General features: G+C 49.5%; 1 protein-coding gene across 3 annotated transcripts; it reads left to right on the plus strand.

The window, feature by feature from the left end:
- The first annotated feature begins 1,309 nt into the window (after positions 1 to 1,309).
- TRIM29 (tripartite motif containing 29) lies at positions 1,310 to 24,002 on the plus strand. 3 transcript variants are annotated; one of them, XM_088177959.1, is made up of 9 exons: positions 1,310 to 2,155; positions 9,266 to 9,361; positions 10,504 to 10,737; positions 11,062 to 11,260; positions 14,134 to 14,217; positions 17,295 to 17,360; positions 18,346 to 18,447; positions 19,406 to 19,485; positions 21,827 to 24,002. In XM_088177959.1, exons 1-9 carry the CDS (start codon positions 1,310 to 1,312, stop codon positions 21,887 to 21,889), a joined length of 1,770 nt encoding a protein of 589 aa, XP_088034085.1. In that variant the 3' UTR covers positions 21,890 to 24,002. The 3 variants fall into 3 exon arrangements, with proteins under 3 accessions (XP_088034085.1, XP_014748166.1, XP_088034087.1); XM_014892680.2 differs by having other exon boundaries at positions 17,295 to 17,354; XM_088177961.1 differs by lacking the exon at positions 17,295 to 17,360.
- The last annotated feature ends 1,312 nt before the right edge of the window (positions 24,003 to 25,314 follow it).

Consider the following 25,314-nt stretch of genomic DNA (forward strand, 5'->3'; position numbering starts at 1 on the left):
CTTCCAACAGGGGGTTCCTGGTGGATGTTTAAGGAGATTTTTTCTGGGTAAAACCTTTCTCCAGCAGCGCCACCGGGGCGTTCAGAGAAAACTCAATTAAGCACAAATCTCTGGCGTGGTTAATTTGCACCCTGGGCATTCATGTCACAGAAATTCTGAGTATGATCTGAAGGGATGTGAAAGGAAGATCAACCTCATCCTTTAGAAGTTGCTGGAATCCACCAGTGCTCATAAAGTTTTTTCCTCCTGAAATCATCTGTGATTCCAACATGTGAACATTTCCAGGAATTCAGCTGCTGGAGATAGATTGTTTTTAAAACTTTTTTCACTTCTTTTCTCTAGCAAGAGATATTTTGACCATCTAAGCTGCAAAATGGTTCCTCTTCCAGGTGTGTTCCAGGTGTGTTCCAGGTGTGTTCCAGTTCTGAGGACTTTTATGGGAAGAGCTACGTAGGATGCACCAGAATTTTTATCTCAGAGCACACAATGGGGGTTTTATTTCACCACTCATCCTTTGGAGATTGTGTGGCCTGTGGGAAAAGCAGGGCCAGCCAATTTTTACCTGTTCTGATCCGTGGCTGGGTTATTTCCAGGTCTAGATGGACAGACCTTGCACAAACCCAAAATAAAACCAAAATAAAGATAATAGAGCCGTTTAAACCCAGTATTAACCATTAATTTCTCCTCCCTCCTGAATGCAGCAAGCCCTGGGGGGAGCCTGCTTGAAGAATGCTTTATTCTAGGCGTTCATTTTAATTACAACCCTAATTATTTTGGTGCATGGCTATGACCCAGTTAACAAACCCACCTTGGGCATCTCGTGGTCTCCTGCCCATCTCTGCAAGGAGGGAACCTCAGCTGCTGGCCAAATTATTTTTGAAACAAGCGGTGGAACTGGTTGCTACATCTTAATGAAAATGATTTCTTCTTCTTCTTTTTTTTTTTTTTTTTTTTTTTTTTAAGGAGACATTTCTATGTATATAAACAGCCCTTCCTCACCAACCTGGTTAGACAAGAATGTTCCTGGGTGTGGACTGCCTTGTATAATTAACTGCACAGCTGGAGAGCTTCTGATCCCTCCACGTCTGCTCCTTCCTTTCCTCCTTTCTTTCCCCCTGCATCCACCTGGGCGCGATCCGGGCGCGCTGCTCCTCCTCGGGAGCTCGGGGTGCGTCACCGGGGCCACAAAGATCTCCCTGCCCTCCGCATTCCAGAGCCATTCCCGGGCGAGACCACGGCCGGGCAGAGCCTTGGAGGGGGCTGAGAGACAGCACTGGAGCAGAGGAGCCACTGATAGCCAGGTGAGGCCATGGAAACGGGCAGCACAGCCAGGACCAACGGCACCACCAGCAAGCCCGAGGACGTGAAGAGCCCAACTGCCCCCAAAAAAGAAGAGGAAGCCAAAAAGGCCACGAGCCCTGGCGGAGGCGAGAAAGAAGCTATAAAAGGCACGGGCGGTGCTGCGTTGGAGACAGGGCAGATCAAGAGCTCCCTCTTCTCTGGGAGTGACTGGAAGAGGCCCATCATTCAGTTTGTGGAGTCATCCGACGAGAAGAGGTCAACCTACTTCAGCATGGACTCGGCTGACTCCAAGAAGATGCAGTTTGCCAGCGGCCAGATCGGAGACATGAGGAGACCGGCCCTGAACTTCCCGGAGAAGGGCGACCTCAGGAAGTCCCTGTTCTCCTTGGATTCCAAAAAGAGCTTCCTGCCCGCCGATGGGGAAGGGAGGAAGTCCCTGTTCTCCACGGGGGACCTGAAGAAATCTTCCCTTCCCTTGGTGGAGACGGGGGATCTGAGGAGACCCTTCAACAAAGGCGACAGAGCCGCGGGCTCCCGGCCCCGCGTGAAGCTCGAGGACGTTCTCTGCGACTCCTGCATCGACAACAAGCAGAAAGCTGTCAAGTCCTGCCTCGTGTGCCAGGCTTCCTTCTGCGAGCTGCACCTCAAGCCCCACCTGGAGGGAGCAGCGTTCCGGGACCACCAGCTCCTGGATCCCATCAGGGACTTCGAAGCCAGGAAATGCCCCGTGCATGGCAAGACCATGGAGCTGTTCTGCCAGACAGACCAGATGTGCATCTGCTACCTCTGCATGTTCCAGGAGCACAAGAACCACAGCACGGTGACAGTGGAGATCGAGAAGGCAGGGAAAGAGGTAACTTTATCCTCCTTTTATTCCTCCTTTCATTCCTCCTTTTTTCCCTCCTTTTATTCCTCCTTTTGTTCCTTCTTTTATTCATCCTTTTATTCCTCCTTTCATTCCTCCTTTTATTCCTCCTTTTATTCCTCCTTTTTTCCTCTGTTTATTCCTCCTTTTGTTCCTCTATTTATTCCTCCTTTTATTCATCCTTTTATTCCTCCTTTCATTCCTCCTTTTGTTCCTCCTTTTATTCCTCCTTTTATTCCTCCTTTTATTCTTCCTTCCCCCCTCCTTTCATCCCTCCTTTCATTCCTCCTTTCATTCCTCCTTTTATTCCTCTGTTTATTCCTCCTTTTATTCTTCTTTCCCCCCTCCTTTTTTTCCTCCTTTTGTTCCTCCTTTTATTCTTCCTTTTATTCCTTATGTTCCTGCAGATGCCAGTGTCACAGCACATCCTGCAATCCCTGCTCAGGTCGTGCCTGGGATGGAATCCCGGGATGAGTGGGGGAGGATGGGAAGTGTTTAGTGGAGAGTTGATATTTCCTGGCTGCTCTTCCCATGGGATTGTTGTTCTCCTGATCCAGGCTGGAGCAGCACAGTGCTGCAGGCTGGGTTTAGGGATGGAGAACTTGGTTGCCAGCACACCTGACTTCCAGCAGAGGCTGAATCAAAGCCCTAAATGCTAAGTTTTTAAAAAATATTCTTGAGTTTTGACAGTGTTTGTGTGGTGTTACCCACAGAAACGTGGGCACTGCTCAGAGTCAGCACCTCCAGAATAGAAATGGTCAAATCAGTGGCTGCTAAAGTTACTCATGGGTACTAATAACTGATGAAAATTGCTATCTCACCTCCTTAGAGTGAGATTAGGTTGTTTTGTTTTTTTTTCTTTTCTGTTGAGCCACACCTATGGAAAGAATCTTTTGAAGTTTAAATGGAAAAAAAAAAAACCCAAACCCTGGTGCAAGCACAAAACCTGATCATTTCCCCTGAAGTGTTACAACAGGTTCAGAGGATGGACATCCAGGGAGTTTTCACTAATGAAATGTCTTTCACCTTTGTTTGCTCAAAGCCTGTTGTTTGCTTTCTGGGTGGGTGAGGAGGATTTCACTTGTTCTAGCAAAAAATCAGAGTATCACCACATTTGTTGCTGCACATCCCCGTGGTAAAAGCAGGACCTGGCCTGGAAACTTTCTAAGCAGACGGGACAGGAGAGAAGCCAGAAAGGAGACCTGTAAAATAATAATTATATAAAACAACGTGCCTGGAGTCACACACTCAGAACCTGGAAGGGCACAAAGATCTCCTAAACCCCAAACCAGCGCTGGGATGTGGTGACCAGGCAAACACAGGTACCTGCTGTGAGAAATTCTGGAGTTCCCTTAATGGGAAGAACAATTTTACTCTTTCTGAAGGGCTGGGAAGATTTATCTCATCAGGCTGAAGGAGCATCTTGTGCAGAGCTTATCTCTGGCTTCTCTGCTCTTTTCTTGCCGTGTCATCTCCAGCTTTCAGCCTCGCTGGAACCAGACAAAGCCTTTCCCATGTCTCAGACAGCCTTTCCCAAATTCCTGCAGGGCTTTCCAGCCTGCTCTTTGTTCCGTAATTGCCTGTCCTTGTGGTTTTGATGGCAGCCCTGAACATAAAGCTGTGCCTGCTGTGTGCTGAGGTGTCCAAGTCCTGCCTGGAACGAGGTGAGCAGCTGCTTCCTGAGGAAGCAAAGCTGCTCAGATCCTTCCTCCTGGGGCTGGGGACACCTCCAGCACCTTGATTTTAAAGACACAACCATGGATGAGCCGAGAACTGGGATTTAAATGCTCTTTGATTCCTCTCTCAGAGTCCTTGTGCCACCTTTAGCTCCTGCTCTGGCTCTGCTGCTGCCCAGCCTAAAGGATTTAGGATTTATCAACATGAGTCATGCCCATGTGCGAGTTTCTCCTGACAGCGAGTTTGATCATGTTATAACTCGAGCGAGCATTCACTCAGACAAAAACAATTAGCACGAAAGCTGTTGCCTACAAATGTTTGTTCCCACCCCTGATTTATTCACCAGAGGTGGAGCCTCAGCAGGAGCCACAAAGAGCAATGAATATTTCCAAGCCCCTGGTGTGTAACAACCCTTCTTGTCAAATCAGCCCAGCTGGAATGTGACCACAAACTGGGAGAGTGGCTGCTGCCCTTTTGGAAGGGATAAACACCAACCCCAAACCAGCTCATCCCTATCCCTGCCCTGTTTCCCCAGCTCGGCATCCCAGCAGCTCCAGAGCAGCTTTAACACCTCCAAACCCATTCTGCCCCCGGAGTGGTGACCAGAACAAAGCTGAGTCCAGACAGAGCCCTTCACACAGTGCTGGATGTCCAGGGTTTATCTGCAAGGATTTCCTCATCCCTGGCTGCTGTGTGACCCCAGAACTGGAGAGGATTCCAGAACTGGGGCTCGTTGTGCTGCACAGAAAGCAGGCAGAAAGGTGTCACGGAATATGCTTGGTTTGGGTACATCTGCCCTTCAGTTCTGCAGAATTAATGCAGATTTCAGCCTGTCTTTGCTGTAGGGAGGAGAGGAGCTGTGCTTTAGAGCTGGGAAAGCTCCTTCTGTGGAATTAGGAAACCCTGCTTGTCTCACGGAGCAGACAGAGAAGAGGAATGCAAACAAGCCAGAACACAGAGACCTGTAGTTAGGGCAGTGCAAAGCCTGATATCTCTGTCTCAGACAGAGAACACAGCAGCATCTTCCACTTTTCAGGAGCCTGGGGTGAGAGTCACTCACCCCCTGTTCCTGCTGAGCAGACACAGTGAAAGGCACAGGGACAGACAGAGACATTTGTCCTGACTTTCCACCCAGAGCTATTTGCGTATTTTACCCAGCAAACCTTTAATGCTCTCCCCAGATCCACTTTGCATTCGTTTCCTGCTGCAGCTTTAAAGGAAAAGTAACAGTTTGCACCAGAACCAGAACAAAAAAACAGCCAGGAAAAGGTCTGTGAGGCTGGGAAATAACCACTCACGCTTGAAAAGTGAGAATGCTCCACTGCAGCTTGTACAGTCCAATAAAAACCTTGATTTATCAGCTCCCCCCTTGGAGCCAGCATCCTTCATTCTGAAAGGGGATCCTTCATCCCAAACCTGTTTTGCAGGGCTGCTCTCCAAAGGAGACAACTTCACCTCTGCCTGTCAGTCCCAGAGCTGTAAATAACCTGGCAGCAGCCTTGGTGCTCAGCATGCCAGGGCAGCTCTGCTGGAAAACACTTTGATTCGTTTCTTTTCTGTAATTCTTTATTTTTAAAGCAAAGTTCACTGTGGGTACAGGGAACTGCTGTGCAGGAAGGGGAGCTGGGTGTTCCTCCTTCCCACACAGCAGCTTGGAAAAGGGGGAGATTTCACACAGGCTGAGCCAGGCTTTGAAGAAAAACAATCCACAGAGATGGATCCAGAGGGATTCCCATCCCTGCATCACTTTCACCGAGCAGATAGCAAACAAAATTAAACCTTGGAAGGGTTTTAGGGCCTTTCTCGCTGCTGCAGTGTGGCTGTGAGATTTTATCTAACCCAGCTGTGGTTGCTCTGTGGACACAGCTCAAAATAGATGCTCTTTCCCCAGAGTTTCCTGCAGGAAGGACACTCTTCCCAGCTGGAAATCGGAGTAAATTTGTCTGTTTGCCCGAATTCTGCATTAATCCTCTACACTGAGGACAGAATCCAGGGAAAATCCACTTGATTGCAAGCAGGGAATTCTCTCCAAGCCGTGCAGGCTCAGCTTCTCCAGTGGCATTTTAGAGGATGCTGGCAGAGTGTCCAGAGGTGTCGGGTGGGGAACTGCAAGAGTGAACCCAGCACAAATCCTGCCTCAAACAACTCCCTGCCTTTTCAGCCCTGCACTGGGACAACGAGTTGGGACAGCACTTGAGCAGCTCCCAGATTTCCTTCCCTTGCAGGTTAATTAGCAGAGCTCTCCCAGGCTGGGGACACTGAGCTGTTCCCAGAGCTTTCAGGGCATGATGCTGCTTGTGCTGCTGCTGCCTTGCACAAACCACTTGCATCATCGTGCAGGGCTCATGATCTCCCATCTGCAGCTCCTCCAGAGCACCAGGGCTGGCTCCAGCTGTCACCTTTGCATGCACACTCACAACTTTCACTGAAGCCTTTTAACTGCCCTAATTAACTGAGGCTTTAATAGGGGACCTGATCTGAGCTTGAAGGTTCTCAGTGCCTTCATTTCTCAGCCTGCTGTGCTCAAAAATTGTCTAAACCTGGATTTTCTGGATTTTTTCCCCACTGTTCCTGTAATTTCTGCTCTGGAGGGACCCCCACCATGGGGGTGTTGCTGTATTATTTCTCATAAGGTTCTTCTGAACCCCAAATCTTCCAATGGATTTGTTCTGGATGGTCCATCAAGGATTTTTGACCCTGGAAAATCTGAGAAATATGAAGGCAGACAGGAGTTTCCTCTTAGGGAGTGAAGCTGAGGCACTGCCTGTCCCTTATACCTGTGGCCCCCCTACTGTTTCTGTATATCTGTGATATTCATAGGCAGCCAAAGCACTTTCTAAGCAAAAAAAAAAAAAAAAAAAGTCTTAAAGCCATCAGGAAATCTCCTCCTGAACCCTTGATGTTGTGCTCCATCTCCAGAGCCCCCTTCCTGAACCTCTGCCCATGCCACCAGTTCTTTCACTATTCCACAATCTCCCTGCACCTCTCTTTAACATTTTTTCCTATCTTTAGGGTGTTTTTTTTTTTTAGTATTTACTTAATTTTTTGCAGTACCCCACAATGACACCTCCCTTCACCTCCCCTGCCCTTGCTGGAGCCTGTGCTGGTGTTTCCCCTTTGCCAAATCTGCCTGAGTGTGGGATTTGCATCCTGGCTACTGGGGCCATCTCTGTAATTTCCATTTGCAAGTCATAAATCCAAATTGTTGTGTGTCTCTGCTCTTAAATGGTTGTTACATCCCACCCACCTTTCTGAGGGATGGTTGAACTGCTTAGAGTCAGGATCACTTTTACAAATAATAGTTCCCAAAATTCCTCAGAGACCCATCTTAATTTAAAAGGACTATAAAAGCATAATATTGTTATCACCACCTTCCAGCCATCACCTGATTTTTTTTTTCCTGTCATTTTCTCTGCAAATCCCTTGAGGTTGGGAGTGTCTACGTGGCTGTGGAAGTTCTGCTCTTCCCCCAAAATTCCATCCAGTCTTTCTCTGTAGGATTTCCCTCACATTCTCATATAATTTCACGGGATCCTCATGTAAGGTCGTCCCGATTTTTGAGGATGAGGAGGGAAATAATTGCTCTGGAGATGAGCTTTTTACTTTGCAATTCATGGCACCTGCATGCAGCTTTGTGGCTCAAGGAAACAACTGGAATTTGGGTGTAATTTCTGACATTGCTTAATGCAGTGGATAAATGGATCTAAAATATTTTCATCTCATTGCATTTCCCTGCTGTGCAGAGTCTTGATGCACAGGACATCTCCCACTGCAGGTGGGAATGGAAACCAGCAGGAATTCCTCCAAGTCACTGTTTTGAGAATGTGAAAATTACGGGATCAAATTCCAGTCTTTGTTCTTTCCAGCAGTAGCAGAGCAGATTTTCTCATCTGGAAGCCAGTGGGGGTTCTGTGCCACAAAATCCTTTCCTGTGTGCCCTGAACTCCTGGAGAGGGTGAGAATCAGCTCATGGCAGCGTTCAGGCCACTACTGAGGGTGTGTGGATAATGTTTAGAAAGTCAGTGTTCTCCTAAGCTCCTAAAAACAATGTGAGCATGCAGCTTTTGTGGCACTGACACACCTCTGAGCACACTTCCCTTTTTTCTGCCCACTTTTCTTGTGTTTTATAAGGCAACAAAACCACCATCCAATCATTCTCCCTCCATAAACAGAGATTTTCTAAATTGGAGCAGCTGGGGTTGATGGCTCTCAGAGCAGCTGTGCTGGATTCCAGCATCAGGACAAGAGCTCCTGTCTGAGCTGCTTCACAGCTTCTTCCCTGCTCTTCATTTTGAGTGCAGAGCTGAAAATTTTTCAACTCTCATCAATAAAGAGCCAGATTTTCATGTCCCATTACGTTCTTGGATGGAGAGCTGGAGTGTGAGATTTATCCATCCACGCCTCTAATTGTTGGTGTGAATTTAAGTGGTTTGGGTTAATCCAGCGATTTTCCAGAAGATCTCACATGGAAAAGCAGGTTGTCAGGACTCTCCTGGCATGACAGAACACAGGGAATTTCTGCCAGCTCTGGAATTCCTCAACAGCTCTGGGCTGGGTGTCCCACAGCCAGCTTGCCTCCAGCCATGGCCCAGAGCAACCTGCACACGCATGAAATGCAGAAATGAACCTGGGCAGGATCTGTGGGGCAGGGATGGACAATGGGAAGGAGCCAGGGAGGGGTTGCTGGAGTTAACGGGGCAACATCCAGGTCCTGCCTGACCCAGGGAAAAGAGATCCAGGGAAAAGAGATCCAGGGAAACAGTGCATGGTCTGCACAGCTCCACTGCCACGAATTCCTGTGCAAGTCTCAGCTCTGAGCTTCTCTGGGAAGCCACTGCACAACGAAATGCAAATGAATCCCAGTGGAGTTGCTGATCTCAGCCAAGCAGGTTGACTACACCTCTTCCCTCCTCCTTTTGTGGCTTTTTTTTTCTCTTTTAAATTTTTTTTTCCAAGCATTCCCCAGCTCCATCGCTACATGAAAGCTCTCAATTCAGAGCAAATTAATCCACAATCCTGTCTAAACAGAATTCCTGCCGGAGGCATCATCCTCTTGTTGCAACACTCGTCAAACGTCATTCCGTAATTACATGAAAACTGTTATTGCTGCACAGGCACACCCTGGGCTGGGCCCTGCTCTGCACACACAGCTGAATTTTGAAACAGCTGCCTTCCCCTGGAGCTCATGACTCCCATGTGATTAAAAGCAGCACCCTGACAGCCTGGGAGGTGGGTGCTGAGCTTTGCTGAGGGAGCTGAATCTGCTGGGATGCTGCCCGCTGGCAGCGCGTGATGCTCGTGGCAGCCTGGACCTCCCTGCTGCTGCTCCCAGCACAGCAGGGCAGGGTTGGGGCTGCTTGAATTGGGCCACCCTCAGCCCCAGCTCACCAGGATCCCTCCCCTCTGCTCTCCTCCCTGCAGGCTGAGCTGTCGCTGCAGAAGGAGCAGCTGCAGCTGAAGATCATCGAGGTGGAAGATGAGGTGGACAAGTGGCAGAAGGAGAGGGATCGCATCAAGGTGCGTTTGGGATGTCAGTTCACCTCCTGCTCCTGTAATCACACATTTCTTCTCCCCTCTCCTTTCCTCCAGCTCTCCCTCACTCCATCCCTTCCCCAGCCTCTAGCTCATCCCTGTCCAAGCTCCAAGCCAAATCTTGGAAACAACAACTCCCACTGAAGTCATCTTGCGACATTCCCTGCAGGGAGATCAAGCCCTGATACAAAACCACGGCACCTCCCTGCTCTGGCTCCTTTTTAAGGTCCTTTATGGCTCTTCCATCACCAGTAGCCAGGCAGATTTAGAAACAAAATCCACAAATAACCTGCAAAAGAGCTCTGGGTTGCCCAAACTGAGATAAGACAGCAGGAGCAGATGAATTCACCCCAACAAACATCTTATTTATGGTGGAACAGCTTGTTTCCATGCTGAGAGAGAGCTCCTTTATAATTCTTGCACCGTGGTAAGGGTTGGAATCGAGTCATGGTATTATTTTTTTCATTTATAGCCTAACTGAATAAAGCAGTGAAAGCACAAGTTGGAGACACCCCAGAAAATTTGCATAATATTAACAGGCAAAGCCATTCTTCTCCCTTTTATGTGGTGCAAGTGCATTGGCTCACCAGCTCTGCTTTTCATCTGCTTTATTATTACTATTATTATTATTATTATTATTATTATTAGTATTGGAAACCTGACCTAGAAATTTTAACTCTCAATATATTTACATCCCCAGTCCTTCTGAGGAATATTTCAGAGGCACCTCGAGGTCAGGCCTGTAAAAAGTATTTCAGCATCTTTCATCCTTTGAAATGGTGGGAATTTGCTCCTCAAGTTGTCCAGGAGCCAGAACCCTGATTTAGAAGGTTACAGAGTGTTTTTAAGTGCATGAATTGAAATAGGAGATATTCTCTTACCACTGGGAAACCAGTGGCACTTTTGGATTGCATCCATGTGATTATTGCAGGAACAGGTATTGCTTCTCTTGGCACAACTTTCCTGCAGCTGAGACTTGCATAGCTGGAGTTTCCATACTCTAAATGCTGAATCCTTGGATTTATCCCTCTCTGTGTCTCTCTGTTAGCAAAGAACTCAGTGAAATTTTAATATTCTCTTGCTCCTCTGTCCTGCTGCCTCCTCTCTCTCTGCCCTTCCCCATCCAGAATTACACCACCAACGAGAAAGCCACGGTGGACCAGCACTTCAAGGAGCTGATCCGTGACCTGGAGAGGCAGAGGGATGAGGTGAAGGCTGCCCTGGACCAGAGAGAAAAAATCGCCTCGGAGAACGTGAAGGAAATCGTGGATGAGCTGGAGGAGAGGGCGAAGCTGCTGCGGGAGGACAAGGAGAACAGGGAGCAGATCCACCAGATCAGCGACTCCGTGCTCTTCCTGCAGGTGACTGAGACCTCATTTCCCTTTCCTTTGTCCCCGTGGGGATGGGATTTGTCCCAAAGGAGGGTGAGATGTGTGAACCTTCCCCAGTTCACTGCATGTCCATGGCAGGGATTCACCTGCACATTTGGAGCTGTCTGTGCTCTGGGGGGTGAGGAATGGACTTGGCCATGCCATTGCTTTTTAGGGATGGCTGCCAACCATGGACAGAACATTTCCCTGCCCTTCCCTCACATTCATCCTCCACACCTTTATGCTCCTCATTAACTGCGATCCTTTTTTTTTTTTTTTTTTTTTTTTTTTTTTTTTTTTTGGGGGGTGGTGCAGGAATTTGGGGCTCTGATGAGGAATTATGTGCCCCCTCCATCCCTCCCGACCTACAGCGTGCTGCTGGAAGGGGAGAGCATGAGCCCCTCCATGGGGCTGCTCAGGGATGATCTCCTCAACGTCTGCATGAGGCACGTGGAGAAAATCTGCAAGGCAGACCTGGGCCGCAACTTCATCGAGAGGAACCACATGGAGAACGGTAAAATATCCCAAATATTCCCCCCCCCTCCCTCCCTGCTTCCCCAGAGTGATGAGGATGATGAGCACTCCTGATGGAAAGTAAGCAAAGACCTGGGAGGGGGGAAAAGTGGGAGGAGCAGCTCCTGTAGCTGGAGTTAATGCTGGAATAGGAGAGTTAGAGCACGAATTCTGGAATGTCAGAGTTACTCTGCCACTCCTGTGTGGGGATGGAATCTGTTGAACTGCCAGGGATTTAGGGTGTCTCATGCAGGACACCCCCACTTCCCTGAATCTTGGTTCATTTTGGGGTTTCATAGTTAGGATTTAATGGGTTCAGCCACCTCCCCTGTGGCCACCCTTCCCTCCTGCCCTGTGCCAGCCCCTGGAAGTTTTGCAGGACGTTTTCCAGGAGGGGAAACTCCACAGATGAGCTGAGGCAGCTCAGTAAAGGGCGAAGGCAGTGGCACGAAGGTGGATGTGGGATGGCAAGTCCGAAATCCTATTGTACACTCAGTTAGCACACGTGGGCTGCTGGTGTGACAGCAAATATTACAAGTGCAGGGTTGCAGCCTCTGCTTGCCTGGCTGGAACATGAAATACCCTGCAAGCACCTGTCACTGAAAAGGAAATATTTGAAAATCTAATTTTCCAAGTAAAAAGGGCTCCATTTGGGTGTTAAGCCACAACTTGAGCTGGAGTGACTCTGAGCACACTCCCTGTTCCACGTGGGACAGCTTCCCTGCCTGCCCTGGTCCAGGCTGCTCCCACACTTCAGGGATGTTTAAGGTGAGCACACAGGTCACAGCCAACACCAAAATTAATCTTTTAGGTTTCTAACCCACTTCCTCCCAATTAGCTGTGAATGAAGGGCTTGTCTTGCATCAGGCTCACATCTAAGATTAGGACAGGACACCACAGTGGGGCTGTGCTGTCTGCACTTGCCACAGGCAGCCTCTGTAACCCTGGGCACGTTGCCTAATTCCAGGGAATGACCTCCTGCCCCGGGAATAGCAGGGATGGGAATGAGTGGTTATCTCACCTGGATGTAACCTCTGAGCCATTGAGGAACCCCAAACACCAGGAGAGCAGGGATGTGTGAGGATAAATGGCACCCTGCTCCTCCAGGAGGATGTGGGAGTGCAAAAGGTGCAGGAATAACCTCAAGGACAGCTCACACAGCTGAGGACTCTGCTGCTAATCTGCAAAATCGCTGATAATTCACTCAAATTCACAGTATTTACTGCTCACCCCTCCTGTATTAATAATTACACTGTCCAGAGCCATCATTCTCCATCAAACATGAATTAAATGGATCAGATCCTTCTGGACCAGCCTTTCAGGAAGATCCCAAAGTGCTCAGGATGCAAAGCTAGACAAAGGTTTTAAAACTGTCCCTGCCTTTAAAGCAGCACCAGAAATTGAACATTACTTATCTTTGAACACTGCAACATTCCTATTTGAATTCTCAGCACTCCACATGCTCCAGAATTACCAAGAAATTTGACAATAACTCAATATCAATAGATGGCAAACAGATATCCAAAAATCACTTCTGTGCATTTTCCTTTCTTTGTTCACCTGAAGCTGTGCAGAATTTCCATCTGCTGGGCTGAGTTTTGCCTCCTGGAGCATTTTCCTTGGACATTTTTAAAACTCAACAAGGTTCTGCAGCTACTCAGTTCTGGCAGCTCAGGATAAAGCCTGATTACTTCTTGATTCTTTTAATTGGGGTCTCCTCCCTGTTATTGATGCCAGAATCCCTCATTTTTATTTGAAATCCATGGAATTCAAGTGCCAAAACCATTTCTAACTCCTGCTGCTTCCAGGAGCTTTACCAGGGATTCTGCCCTAGTGAAAACTTGGGAACAGGAGGGAAATGTTATTTTTCCAGGAACCTCAGAGCTCTCCTTTCTCCAAACCATGGTTACAAATGAAAGAGAGGGCAGCACTCTGCATCCAGTGGCTGCAAGGGAATTAAATCCATTAAGGAACTGTGGAGTTATTAACTCAGACTCCCCCTGAGTCACTGCAACAAATTCATTTGCAGCTGGCTTGATCTTCTACTGTAAAAAACTTCCCAGGAAGAAATATTATATTAATGGAATGAAAGCTGCTTAATAGCAGACTCCAAAGGGAATCCATGTCCTTTTAGTTGTCATAACAGGTACCTACGTGGTGAGGAGACAAATAATCAGGGAGCTTTAAATAGCACTGAAATAAATGGCAGAAATAAAAGAAAAGTTTCTTCTGTGACTTAAGAATCGAAGAATGGAGCTATTTAAACATGAAAACCGAATTTGCTTCCTGGCAGAGAACAATAGGTTTATAGAGGCCTTCAAAGAATGTTTTTTTATGAGTAAGTGTAGTGATAAAGCCTCATTTCCTGTGAATCAGGGTCACAAATCCAAACCTAGGCTGTGCAGGAGTGAGTTTGTCCATGAAACTGGAACCAACCAGCCTTGAGCAGGAGTTTAGAGCTGTTTGCAGCTCAGCTTTAGCATCTCCCTCTGAAAGCTGGAGAAGCCAACCCAGTGAACCCTCCCAGAAGGGATTTCTGGAGCTTTAAACAGTGGCAGTTCCCCCATCAGCCAGCCCTGTGCTCAGGCTGAACACACAAAAGGAGCCAAACTCAAACTTTTGGAGTCATTTTTAGCCACACACCGGAGTTTTGGTGGGAAAACGCCTCAACCCTCAGGTCTCCCTATGGATTTTAGAAGATCCTGTGTGTGCTGTGAGGTTGAATGCTTCAGCTGGGCTCAGCCTCTGAGGGAACCTTTTATTTTAGACTCTGGGCAGCTCCAGAATTGCTTTAGCTCACAGGCCAAGACCCCACAGGGGTTTAAAGGCCACCAAGGTGCATCCCTGAGCTCATGCCCTGCTCTGCCTCCCCAGGGGATCACCGGTTCATGATGAACAACTACGAGTGGAACCAGCCTGACAACCTGAAGAGATTTTCCATGTTCCTGTCTCCCAAAGGTATGGCACCCCAGAGGTGGGCAGGCTCCCTTGCAGCCCAGCAAAGGAACTTCAGTGATGATGTGTCCCAAAGTTTGCTCTCCCTCACATCTCAGATCCATCCCTCTGCATGTTTTCTCTCCAGCTTACACAGCTCTGACAAGGTTTTGCCTCAAAACCAGGCAGAAAAGGTTCTCAGTTTGATGAGGAAGAGCTGGAGTGATCCAAGAGTGAATATAGGGGAGTTTTAACATGGGTTACCAGGAGAAAATCAGTGTTTTTCTCCAGCCAAAGCTTATCTCTCTGTGCTATCAAGTGAAAGCTGCACAAAGCATTAAGATTTTACTTTCACCACCAAACATAATTTTTCCTTACAGGGAAAGGACAGAAGAAGTGAGGAATGTGTCCTAAAATAAAAAAAAAAAAAAAAAAAAAGCAGGAGTTTGGAGCTCCTCCCTGAGCTCTGACAAGAGCCCTGGTGATTTCCTTATGTCCCACTTGTTGCAGGATGAATTTTTGGAGTGAAGCAATGTTTCCAACACATCCATCTCTAAAATCACAGTTGCCATTCCTAAAATTGGCATCCAGAGCAAGGAGCTGAGGGTGCTGAAAGCCCAGGCAAGGCGAGGAACTAAAGAACAGGAAGGGTGGCACGAAACAAGCAACCAAATTTCAGCCCTGCCTGGGTTTGCCAGGTGTTTCCAGCTGCTGTTCTGCACAGACAGAGGGTGGGCAGGGACAGGGACAGGGCAGCAGTGAGCAGGGACACTCCCTGAGGGGACATTCCTGCCCTGTGCTGGGCTTTTCTGATCACAGCCCAGAGCCCAACACTGAGCCCTTTGTCTGCCTTGCCCCTTTGCCCTTCTCCTCTGCCCTCAGCCCGTGCCTGGCAGCCCTGAGGATGTTGTTTGGAGCAGGGCTGGCATTCCCAGCCATGGGCAGGGCTCTTCCCAAGTCCAGGGGCACCGGGGCCTTTTTTTAGGGTTGGGTTTGTTTTGCTGCTCTCCTGCTCAGCTGCCTCAGAGTTTCCATCCCTGTGCTGTCAGAGAAATTTTGCTGAGACCACAGACTCACCCAAAACTTTCCAACCCTGAGGGGAGTTTAAAAACCAACTCTTACACTGCACAAGCTGAGCTTATCTCTACCCAAAATGTGGGGCTTTCAGGTGGAAACTGCCCCAAAGGCATTTAAGGAGTGTGGCAGGGAGGAACACTGGACAATGTCATCCCACATGTGTCTGGGATGGGGACACTGCCCAGCCTGGCAAAAAGGAAGGGGAAAAAAGAAGGAAAAAGCCATTTTGGCAGTGGCACGGCATGGTCAGTGCTGTCATGAGTGCCTGAGCTTCCCTCTGCTGACACCTGGGAGAGGAGGCTCCATCTGGGAACCTGAAGGTCCAGGAGGGATCCATGCAGTGATCTGTGTCCAGAGCAGAGTGAGGGCTGCACAATTCCCCTCTTCTGCTGACTCTCCAAACTGGGGGCTGGCTTATTCCACCTCCACATCCGTGTTTTCCTGGAATCACAGACAATGCTGCCTTCCCAATTACTCATTCTGTGTTTTCTATCAACAGAGTGACTGTGGCCAAAACAAGCAAGCCCATGATTGCACACAGAGCTGTGCTGAAAGGGGGATTGAGCAGACCCCAGCAGGCTCAGGGCTCAGGAAGGATCCAGCTGCTGGAACCACGCTGGGGGGGGATTTGGGGAGCAGGATGAATCAGTAGGCAAAGCAGGAGATGTGACCCACTTGGCTTGCAGGCTGGCTAGCCAAGGATTACCTCATGAATAATGCAACATCCCCATCGTCATTTCACTCTCTGTGCCCTGTCACTGTGGCATCAAAGTCCAGCAGTGAAACTGATTGCATCTTTGTTAAAGAATCCCCAAAAAAAGGGAGGAAAAAATTCAGGACCACCCTTTGCATTGTGTAACACGCTGGGAATCCTTCAATATCTCATGGCAGCTTTGCTACACACCCTGTTTCTGCCTAGGCTGGGTCACTGCAGATTCTGCCCCAGGCCACAGTGGAAAGTTTGTTTGCTGGATTGAGGAATGCTCTGTGCTAATTACAGCAGCCCAAACTGAGGAACTGCTGGGATTCCAGCTGAACCTATTGGTTTTAAGCCCTGCTTAAATTCAAGGAGACTTCCACTGTCTTAAGTTTCATAATAAATGGCTTCTCTGAAAGAGAGAAGGTTTAGATGGGCTATTAGGAAGAAATTCTTCCTGTGAGGGTGGTGAAGTCCTGGCACAGAGCAGCTGTGGCTGCCCCTGGATCCCCGGAAATGCCCAAGGCCAGGCTGGATGGGGCTTGGAGCAACCCGGGATAGTGGGAGGTGTCCCTGCCCATGGCAGGGGCTGGAATTAGATGATTTTCAAGGTCCCTTCCAACTCAACCCATTCTATGATCCAATATTTGCTCACAGGGATACAGGATGAGGCAGAGGGGCATAAAACATTTCAAACACTGCCTCACAGACTGTTCAACTGCTCCACGCTCCTTTCTGCCCTCTCCCTCTAAGCTTTCTTCTCCTGATGTGTCAAACAGTTTGGCCAAAGCCAGGAGAAGGTTGGAAAAATCATCTTGAAAGTCATTGAATGAAGAGTAGAAGGGACTCAGACACAGAGAGAGAGAATTGTGTAAACAGAAACACATCTTGAACAGAGGAGCAGCCCACAGGATGGCAGCAGAGCAGCTCCAAGAATCCTTTTTTTTTTTTTTTTTGCTTTACTGGGAGCCCAGTGCCTCCCAAAAAGGCTGCAGCAGCACCAGTGTGTGTCCTGGTGGGAGCCTGGGGCACACAGGGCTGGGAAATGTTCCTGTCCTGGTGTTTTGGAGCTCTGAACCCAAACCTCTGCCTGCAGAGCTCTCGTGCTGAGTACCCAACCCTGAGCTGGCACTGAGAGCTCTGCTCACTGCAGCAGAATCCCCCAATATTCCCCCAGGGCTATTCCTGCTCTGCTGCCTGGGCCCAGGTCTCTGTCGTGGGGCTGTCCCCAGCTCGGTGGGGACCTTTTCCCAGAGCAATGCCAGGCACAGGCCTCTGAGCAGCTCGTCAGGAGCCGACTGCTGAACTGGATGCTCTTGTTTTACAGCCAATTTCAACCCACGGTCATGGGAATTTTCCTCCTTCCAAGCGACCGAGGAAACACTTGGTACGGGTAATTCCGTGTGAGAGGACCTAACCCCCCGTGCCACAGCTTTCTGCCTGACTAACCCCCCTTTCCTGCTGCCCCTCCTGGCTGCCCTGGCACCTGAAAATCCCAGAGCCAGCTCCTGCAGGGCTTGGCAGCGCTGTCTGCACACACCAAGCTCTCAGTGCTGTGCTCAAGGAGAGGAAAGGCATCCCTGGCTCTCCTTGTTCACAGAAAAAAAAAAAAAAAAGGAGGTGGAGAATACAGGAGGCAGTTTGCAGAGATCCCCAGATGCTGAACATAACTCAGAATTCAGAGCACTCTGTGGAGGTTATGGCACAACCAGGAGGAGACCCCAAATCCTCTCAGCCAGTCTCAGAAGCACAAGGTGCTTCTTCCCATCACACCTTTTATTAATAAGCTCTCCAAGACACAGCCTGGCCCACCTTTGTACCTTTTCTTCCCAGATCCCCATCTTCCTTTTCCAACATTCTCCTCCTTTGCTTCGTTCCTACAAGGTCCAGCCTTTCCCTTCGAGCTGGAGGCAGCCAGGGCCACCCTGCCTGGGGAGTTCTGGTGACTCACAGCCACACCTCAGCCCCTCCTGCTTTCTGTGCCACAGGCAGGGCTGTGTCCCTCTCATCTCCCTGCTCTCAGATGGCTCCTGGCAGCCAGGGCCTGACCCCCAGCAGGCCAGGAGGGGAAATTTTCATGTCAGTGGCGTTTGAGTGAAGCCTGCAGTGCTGGGAGGCAGTGCTGGAGTCATCCCTCCTGCCCCTGGAGCTGCAGCTCTGAGCCACACCTGCACTCTGGGGCTCCAGGAGAGAGGCTCTTCCCTGCCTGGCATCACCTCACACCCACACACTGCTGCCTTTTGTCCCTGAGAGACAAAAACGGGACAGGGCTGTCCCTGCCTGAGCCCCCCGAGCAGACTCAGAGATGTTTGGAAGTTCTGCTGTGACCACAGACCCCCGCAGCCCCGTGGAATAACAAAACCTCTTCTGTCTTCCAGTAGGCAATGGCACTAAGCTGCCTTTTCAGTTCTCCTCGGTGGGACAGAATCCGCCCGGTGACTTCAGCAAACAGTCTGATGGGAGCCTCTTCACTAAGACCGGTACCAGGAGCTGAGTATTCCCCTCCCTCCTGCCCCTTCTGGGGTGACACACCCCTGAATCCTTCCTGGAGCACTCCCACACCTTGGCCTGAGTGCCAGACTCTCAGGCACCTGCCCAGGAGAGACTCTGCTGAAGCAGGGCGACAAGGAGTGTTAAAAAATATTAAAGTTTTATCTAGGGAACGGGTGGAGAGATTTTTAATTTTGTTTGTAATGAGTAGAAATAAATTCTAGATGATTTCCAAGGAAGACGCCATGGCCATTTGCCCTTCCAGTTTCACTACTGAGAAATAACACAAACAACACAACCTTAAAAAAAAAAAAAAATTAAAAAAATGCAGGAGCTGCTTTCACCAGAACCAAACCCCCATTCACTCCCCATCAAAGGGGGAATCCAAGAGCACCAGAACCTGCCAGGCAGAGTCAGGTGTGATGGGCAGGAGATGGTGGGGCAGGGCCGTGGTGTGATGATGCTCTGGCTGTGACCCTGCAGGGCTGCTGCACCCCGGGGCACAGCTGGGCTGCCTGCTGGAAGGGGCTGAGGGTTTATCCAGCTGCCAGAGGAGCTGCAGGAAGCCCAGGCTCAGCTCTTTGCACTAATTAAACAGCCTGTAGTGCTCTCTGCAAGAGGCAGAATGCTGACTTTGGGACTCGGCCTGAATTTAATTGGGCTGATTGCATTCCACCTCTCTGCATTCCTCAGATATTTTAATTAGCCAGACCTCCTTTCCTGCCTTTTCCTGCATGATTGGGTGGTGGAAGAGCCATGTGTCTGTCTGAGGGCTGTCTGGCTGTCTGTCCCACCCCGGGGATGGCTGCATTTCCATGTTGAGCAAGGCAATACTAATGAGGTGGCACTTCCAGTCCTGCTGCTGCTGCTGCTGGCCAGGGGACAGGGGACAGGGGATGGCAGTGACAGTGACAGACCCATGACTGGCTGTGTTTTGTGTTCTCACAGCCTACCCTTCCATAGTGAGGCACCAATCTACAAAGGTGACACCACAGACGTGGAAATCCTCCTCCAAGCAGTCTGTATTGGTAAGAAAAATATCAATTTTTCCTTGGGAGAGCTGTGCCAGGGGTGCTTCAGGAATAAGGGTGGGTCCTTTGGGAGTGTGGAAATGAAAGCTTCAACCCCACTGCTCCAGTTCAGGATGCAGATTAACCTCCCCAACCTTGACAGCTCTGATCAGTGCTGTAAAAATGATGATTTGAAAACGTTTTGGTCTAAAACTTGATGCAGAATTTTGTGCAAATCCTGTAAAATGATACTGGTAGGACTTTTCCTGCCTGCAGGGGTGTCACCCACTCTGTGTCACTCTGTGACATCCACAATGTGTAAATGACACCAGAGACAAGCACATGAAAGAGCCTTGCTGGTCATGTCCTGCACTGGGCAAATGCAGGATCAAAGATGAGGGGTCAGAAATGAGCACAAACATCTCTGAGCCACTCATTGCACACCGACCACGATGAGAGGCACAGGGCAGTGATGTTTTAGGGCTGTTGTCTCAAATACACAGCCAGTTACTGCACTGCCTCAGGAGCACCAAGTTAATCTGCTTTTATTCACACTGTGCTGCATTAAGGCCTGGCATGATCTGGATTAAGATTGTCGAGCTTTTGCCACCACAAATGAAACATTTTTAAATTTTTTTTTTTTTTTTTTTTGTAATTTCTGGCTGCACATTTGTGAGAGATGATTTACTGTTCTGTGGAAATGAGAGCATTCCCACACTCAGGGAAACACACAACAGGTAGGAAGTGGCTGCCCAGGGACTGCAGCTGGATCTGCTCCATTTTCAAGGCTCCCCAGGAGGTGAATTCCTGTGGATGTTCCTTGGCAGATTCTGCCAGGAAATCCAGCCTGGAGCCTTTGAAGGTGCTGCAGCAAACCAGCCAAAATCTGCCATCCCTTCTGCCTTGGGTTTGACCCTCTAAAATATCATCACCCACATCCATCGTGTTCCCAGGGATTTTTTCCTTATTCTCCACAGAGAAAAATCTGGGTGACTTCTCCCACCATCCCCTCCCTGTCTCCCCTCCTCTCCCATGCACACATCTGAAATGACCATTTCCTTTTTATAGCCAATATTCACCACCCAGCCCTGAACCCAACAACTGAGCTGATAAATACAAGCATTTAAAAGCACCAAAATAGAAATACATACTCCAGGCTGCAGTATCTCTGCAGGAGCTTTTATGGTCTATTGGGCCAATAATCTGGCTTTTAAAATAGCCTTAAATGTGTATTTAAGTAATATACATTCTAAAAGGTCTGTAAATATGAATTTTCACCAAGGACTGTGCTGTTTAAGGAGGAAGGTCTTTTTCACGCCCAGGGAACTCTTTTAAATGAAGCCCCCCCCCCTCTTTCATATCTTAATTCTGTTGGAAATTAAAGCCATAAAATGAAAAGAATCTCGACAAAAGGGAACATTGGGCAGGAGGTGCTGAGCACTGAGCAGGGAGATGGGCTGGGGTTGTGATATTAAATAGGGCTGCACTAAAAGGGGTGCAAAAGGTGGGAGAGACCCCACAGAGAACAAACCTAAGGCAGACTGGGCATTTAAAGCCCCATTTTTTCCTCAATTTCCTGGTTATTCCTTCAGTGGTGGGAGGATATTCCCACCCAGGCTGGAGTTGGGCAGGCACTGATGCCAGCAAATGAACTGGCTGCTGGTTTTGTGCAACATGCACAGCACAACTTTGCCACGTGTTGAAATGGGGCAAATCAGAGTGAAATTCCAGGAACGGGTCCTGGTGGGCTGAGATTCACTCAGGGACTGCAGCAAAGGGAGCTGGAGAGGCAGAAAATGTCAATTCCTGTTGGTTCTGCCCCATCTCTCCATTTCTGTTTGTGTTTGCACAAACACTGGGTGCTGCAGTGCCCAGACCAGCAGTGTGAGAATTCCCATGCACCAGAGTGTGGGGTTTGCCAGGCACAGAGCACAAATAAACCCCACACAACTTGCATAACTGTGAGTGTGACAGCTCCCCTGAGCAGTTAAAACACACTGGCAGAGGTATAAAAATAAAGGTGACATTCCCCTTCTCCCAAAAAAAAAAAAACCCAACAAAAAAAACCCCTCTCATCGAGCTGTGAGTCACAGTCTGAGGTTTTACATGAGGCATCTTTTGGCTCAGCAGTGAGAGCCATGCAAAGCACGTGTGTAAATTAAAAAAAAAAAAAAAAAAAAAAAAGCCAAATTATTTGCATTTGATGTGCCCAGCACCTCCAGGAAGGGGAAGGAGGCAGTGCTGCTGTCCAGGAGGAAAAGCTGGAGGTGCTGAGGCAGGAATTTGTGAGTTGGGTGAGGTGCAGGGGGTCGGGAGAAGGAGGGGGGTCACACTGATGTCCCCAAATTCTGCCTTGCAGTCACATTACCGCCCCTTCTACGTCAACAAAGGCAACGGAGCCACCTCCAACGAGGCCCCCTGAGTGCTGAGGAGTTCGGGGAGAGCTGCAGTGAACACTCAGCTGTGGATTTTCATGGATGTACCTGCTCCTCTATTAACCCTACTGCTCTAACCTCTGCCAGGGCCAGGGCAGCTGCAGGAGGGAATGGCCTTGCCCTGAGCACAGCAGGACTTTTCCCCAAATCACCCGCAAATCTCTCTCACCTTGAGAGCTCTGCTGTCCCCTCCCTGTCCCCTCCCTGTCCCCTCCCTGTCCCCAGCTGCTCTGCCCCTCCTGGGAATTGTGGATGCTTGGGTGGCACCCCCTGCTAGGCAGCTGTCCCTTTGTCCCCAGAGCTGTTCAGTCCCCGAGCTGGGTGTCCCCAAAGCTCTTCCCAGCACAGGGAGGTCCCAGGCTTGAGCTTTTCCCTGTGCTCTCCACGCTGGGGACACCCAGCTCGGTCTGGGGTCAGATCCCCTGGTGGCATCACATGTCCCCAGGGTCCTCCATCAGCTCAGCTCTGCTCCTCACCTGCCAAAAAAAAACCCAGCAGGATTTTTTCCAGAGCTGCTGGAGGAGGGCAGGGAAGCTTTCCAGCCCATTAAAGTGCCCCTCCAGCCACCTTTTCAAATTAAGAAATAAAAAGCAAATCCATCCTAGTAATACAAGATTGATTAGATGCCATAGGTGCTGGGTGCTTTTCTGGTTTGTGGTGGTTTTTCTTAATTCCCCTAAACCAAAATTGATTTATATACTGTACTTCAGGTATTTTTTTTTTTTAATTTTTTTTTCCCTGCAGTGGGCAATGAGAATTACTGCCACAGCTTTTTGCTCAGGATAATATTTTTGTATTTGTCCCCTGGACAGATGAATCACATCCAGGGCTGGAGAACCATTCCATGATCTCCCTGAGGTGATTTTCCCTCTCCATGGACAAGCTGAGGGGTTCAGTCCATGCCATGCAGGGGGAGAAATGGAAATAAGAGCCCTCAAATGGTGAAAACCAAGACCTGACAGCTCCTTTTCACAGTTTGCTCTATTCAAGCAGTTTTGGAATGGCTTCCCCCCACTTTTTCCTGCTTGCAGCACCTTGCTGAGGGAGGTCCCACCTGAAAATTCCTTCCTGGCTCATCCCTTCATAAAAATACTCCAGGCTTTTTAACCCAACACCTCACCCAAAACTCCTGGGGCTGAATGTTGGTCACTCCAGAGCACTTGAAATGTCACTTTATGCTGACTTTTTTTTTTTTTTTCTCCATAAAGACCAGAGGGGAAGGGGCTGGCGTGGTAGGGCAGGATGTGACAAAAGGGATGTGAAAAAAGGGAATGGAATTGCTGGGAAAAGCACTGAAGGGTTTGAGGATGTGTGTGAAAGGATAAAACCAGCCCCCTCCAGCTCTCACTGTTTTGCCCTTGAGCAGGTCCAGTGAAATCTTCCACCACCTCCTTTTTATGCTCTAAAATATGGGCATGACCCTTCCTCCTCCTCTTCCTCTTCCTCCTCCTCCTCAGCTTGGATGTCCAAATCCCTTCCTGCCCACACAAGGCTGCGTGGTGCCAGCTGGACCTGCCTGAGGCCACCTCTGTCCCTTTGCTCCCGCTGTCCCCTGCCCTCTCTGTGTCCCCACATCCCTTCTGCTCCCCCTCCCCTCCCCAAGGGCCTCCCCCAGCCCTTGCACACCCAAATTCCCACCAGGAATGGAGCTGCTCCCTCTTTGCCTCAGCCCTGGAGGATGCCAGGACCTCACTGGGGTCCCCCAGCCCCTTTTTTCCCCCAGAATTGGGGCACATCCCAGCCCTGTGGTACCCCTGGAGGACCCCCAGCCCCTTTTCCTCGAGGATTGGGGCACATCCCAGCCCTGTGGTCCCCCTGGAGGACCCCCAGCCCCTTTTCCTCGAGGATTGGGGCACATCCCAGCCCTGTGGTACCCCCTGGAGGACCCCCAGCCCCTTTTCCCCAGCCCCGTGGTACCTCTGGGGGGTTCCAGGGAGGATTTGAGGTGAGCAGGAACTGTTTGGATTGTGTCTTGGTCAGCGAAGCCAGAGGGGTTCCTCTTCCTCCTCCTCCTCCTCCTCAGACAGGACACAGCTGGTGATGTAAATGGGGCCCCCCATGTGTGCACCACACTGCAGAAATAAAGGAGAAAGCTCCATGTCTGACCAAACCCGCGGGCTGAGCTCTGTCTTTGGTGTTTCTGTGCTCTCAGTGAGGCTGAGTCTCTCCAAATCGTCCTTGAGTGAGCAGCAGGCTTGGAGGACCCATTTTGTCAGCACTCAGAGGTTGTTTCACTGCTTTTTGGATATTTAAGCTCGGAGGAAACTCCCACATCTTTAAGGGTCAAAAGCTGATGGATGCATTTCCCGAAAATACCCAGTGAGGTCAGTTCCCAAGCACTGGTGCCACAAAAGTCCTGAAAAACCCCTCAGCCTGAGCCAGAGTTAAACCTCACCGGTTCCCTCTGCAGGGAAATGTTTGTTCCTATATTCAGTGGCCCAAAGAAGATTATTTTGCCCCAGCCTGGACCTGGATCTCTCCAGGAGGTTGGTCTGGGCACCACTGGGACCCTCCACCCTTTTGGGTCCTTTTGGGGACCTCTGGTTCTGCTCAGCTCAAAGGTCCTGTGTCCATCAGAGCTTCTCCTTCCCCTGAGGGAGAGATAAAACCCCTCGGGGGTGCTGAAGGTGCAGATTCAAGGCCAAAGCCAAGCAGATGTAGCACTGATGGCAGCTTAAAGGAGCAATTGTACATTGCTCCGTGTGGACCAGGGTTATTCACAGGAAGATTTCCAGAGGATTCCTGGCATATTTCTGCTCCCAAGCACTAAATACCAGCTATTTTTCCCCAGACATCACCACCACTCATCCTGAAGAGCCAAGATCCCAGCAATTCACTGGGGGAGCTGGTAAATCCTTCTTGTTTACCCCACAAGGGACTTAGCAGAGGAGAGAGCTCAGCTCTTTCCCATCAATTCCACTCGTTGCCTCCATTACTGTTATTACTGTGATTAAAAAGCAATCAAAGATACATCTTCTCCCTGTCCTGGAACTGCTGCAGAACCTCTCAGTTCCACCACTGGAGCAGAAGAGAGAATTTCGAGCACCCCCTGAGCTCCTGGGCTCAAGGACACCAGGAAATGATGATGGAGCTCCTGGCCTGAGCAGGGAGCAGGGCTGGAATGGAGTAATGAACATTTTTAATGCAGGGGGGGTTGGATTAAATGAGCTTTTATTGGTCCCTTCCCACCCAAATTATTGCATGATTCTCTAAGGAATAGGGGTTCCCTGGTCCCCAGCAGCTGTGGGGGTGCAGGGGACACTTGGGGCTGTCAGAGCAAGGCTCAGTGACACCCACAGGGTGACTGGGAGTGAAACCAGCAGCTGTGACAGCCTGGACCACGGAATCACAGCGTGGTTTGGGCTGGAATGGACCTTGAAGGTCATCCCATCCCAAACCCTGCAGTGGGCAG

The sequence above is a fragment of the Sturnus vulgaris genome, chromosome 23 (assembly GCF_052056855.1).
Source record: "Sturnus vulgaris isolate bStuVul1 chromosome 23, bStuVul1.hap1, whole genome shotgun sequence".
NCBI classification, from domain to species: Eukaryota; Metazoa; Chordata; class Aves; order Passeriformes; family Sturnidae; genus Sturnus; species Sturnus vulgaris.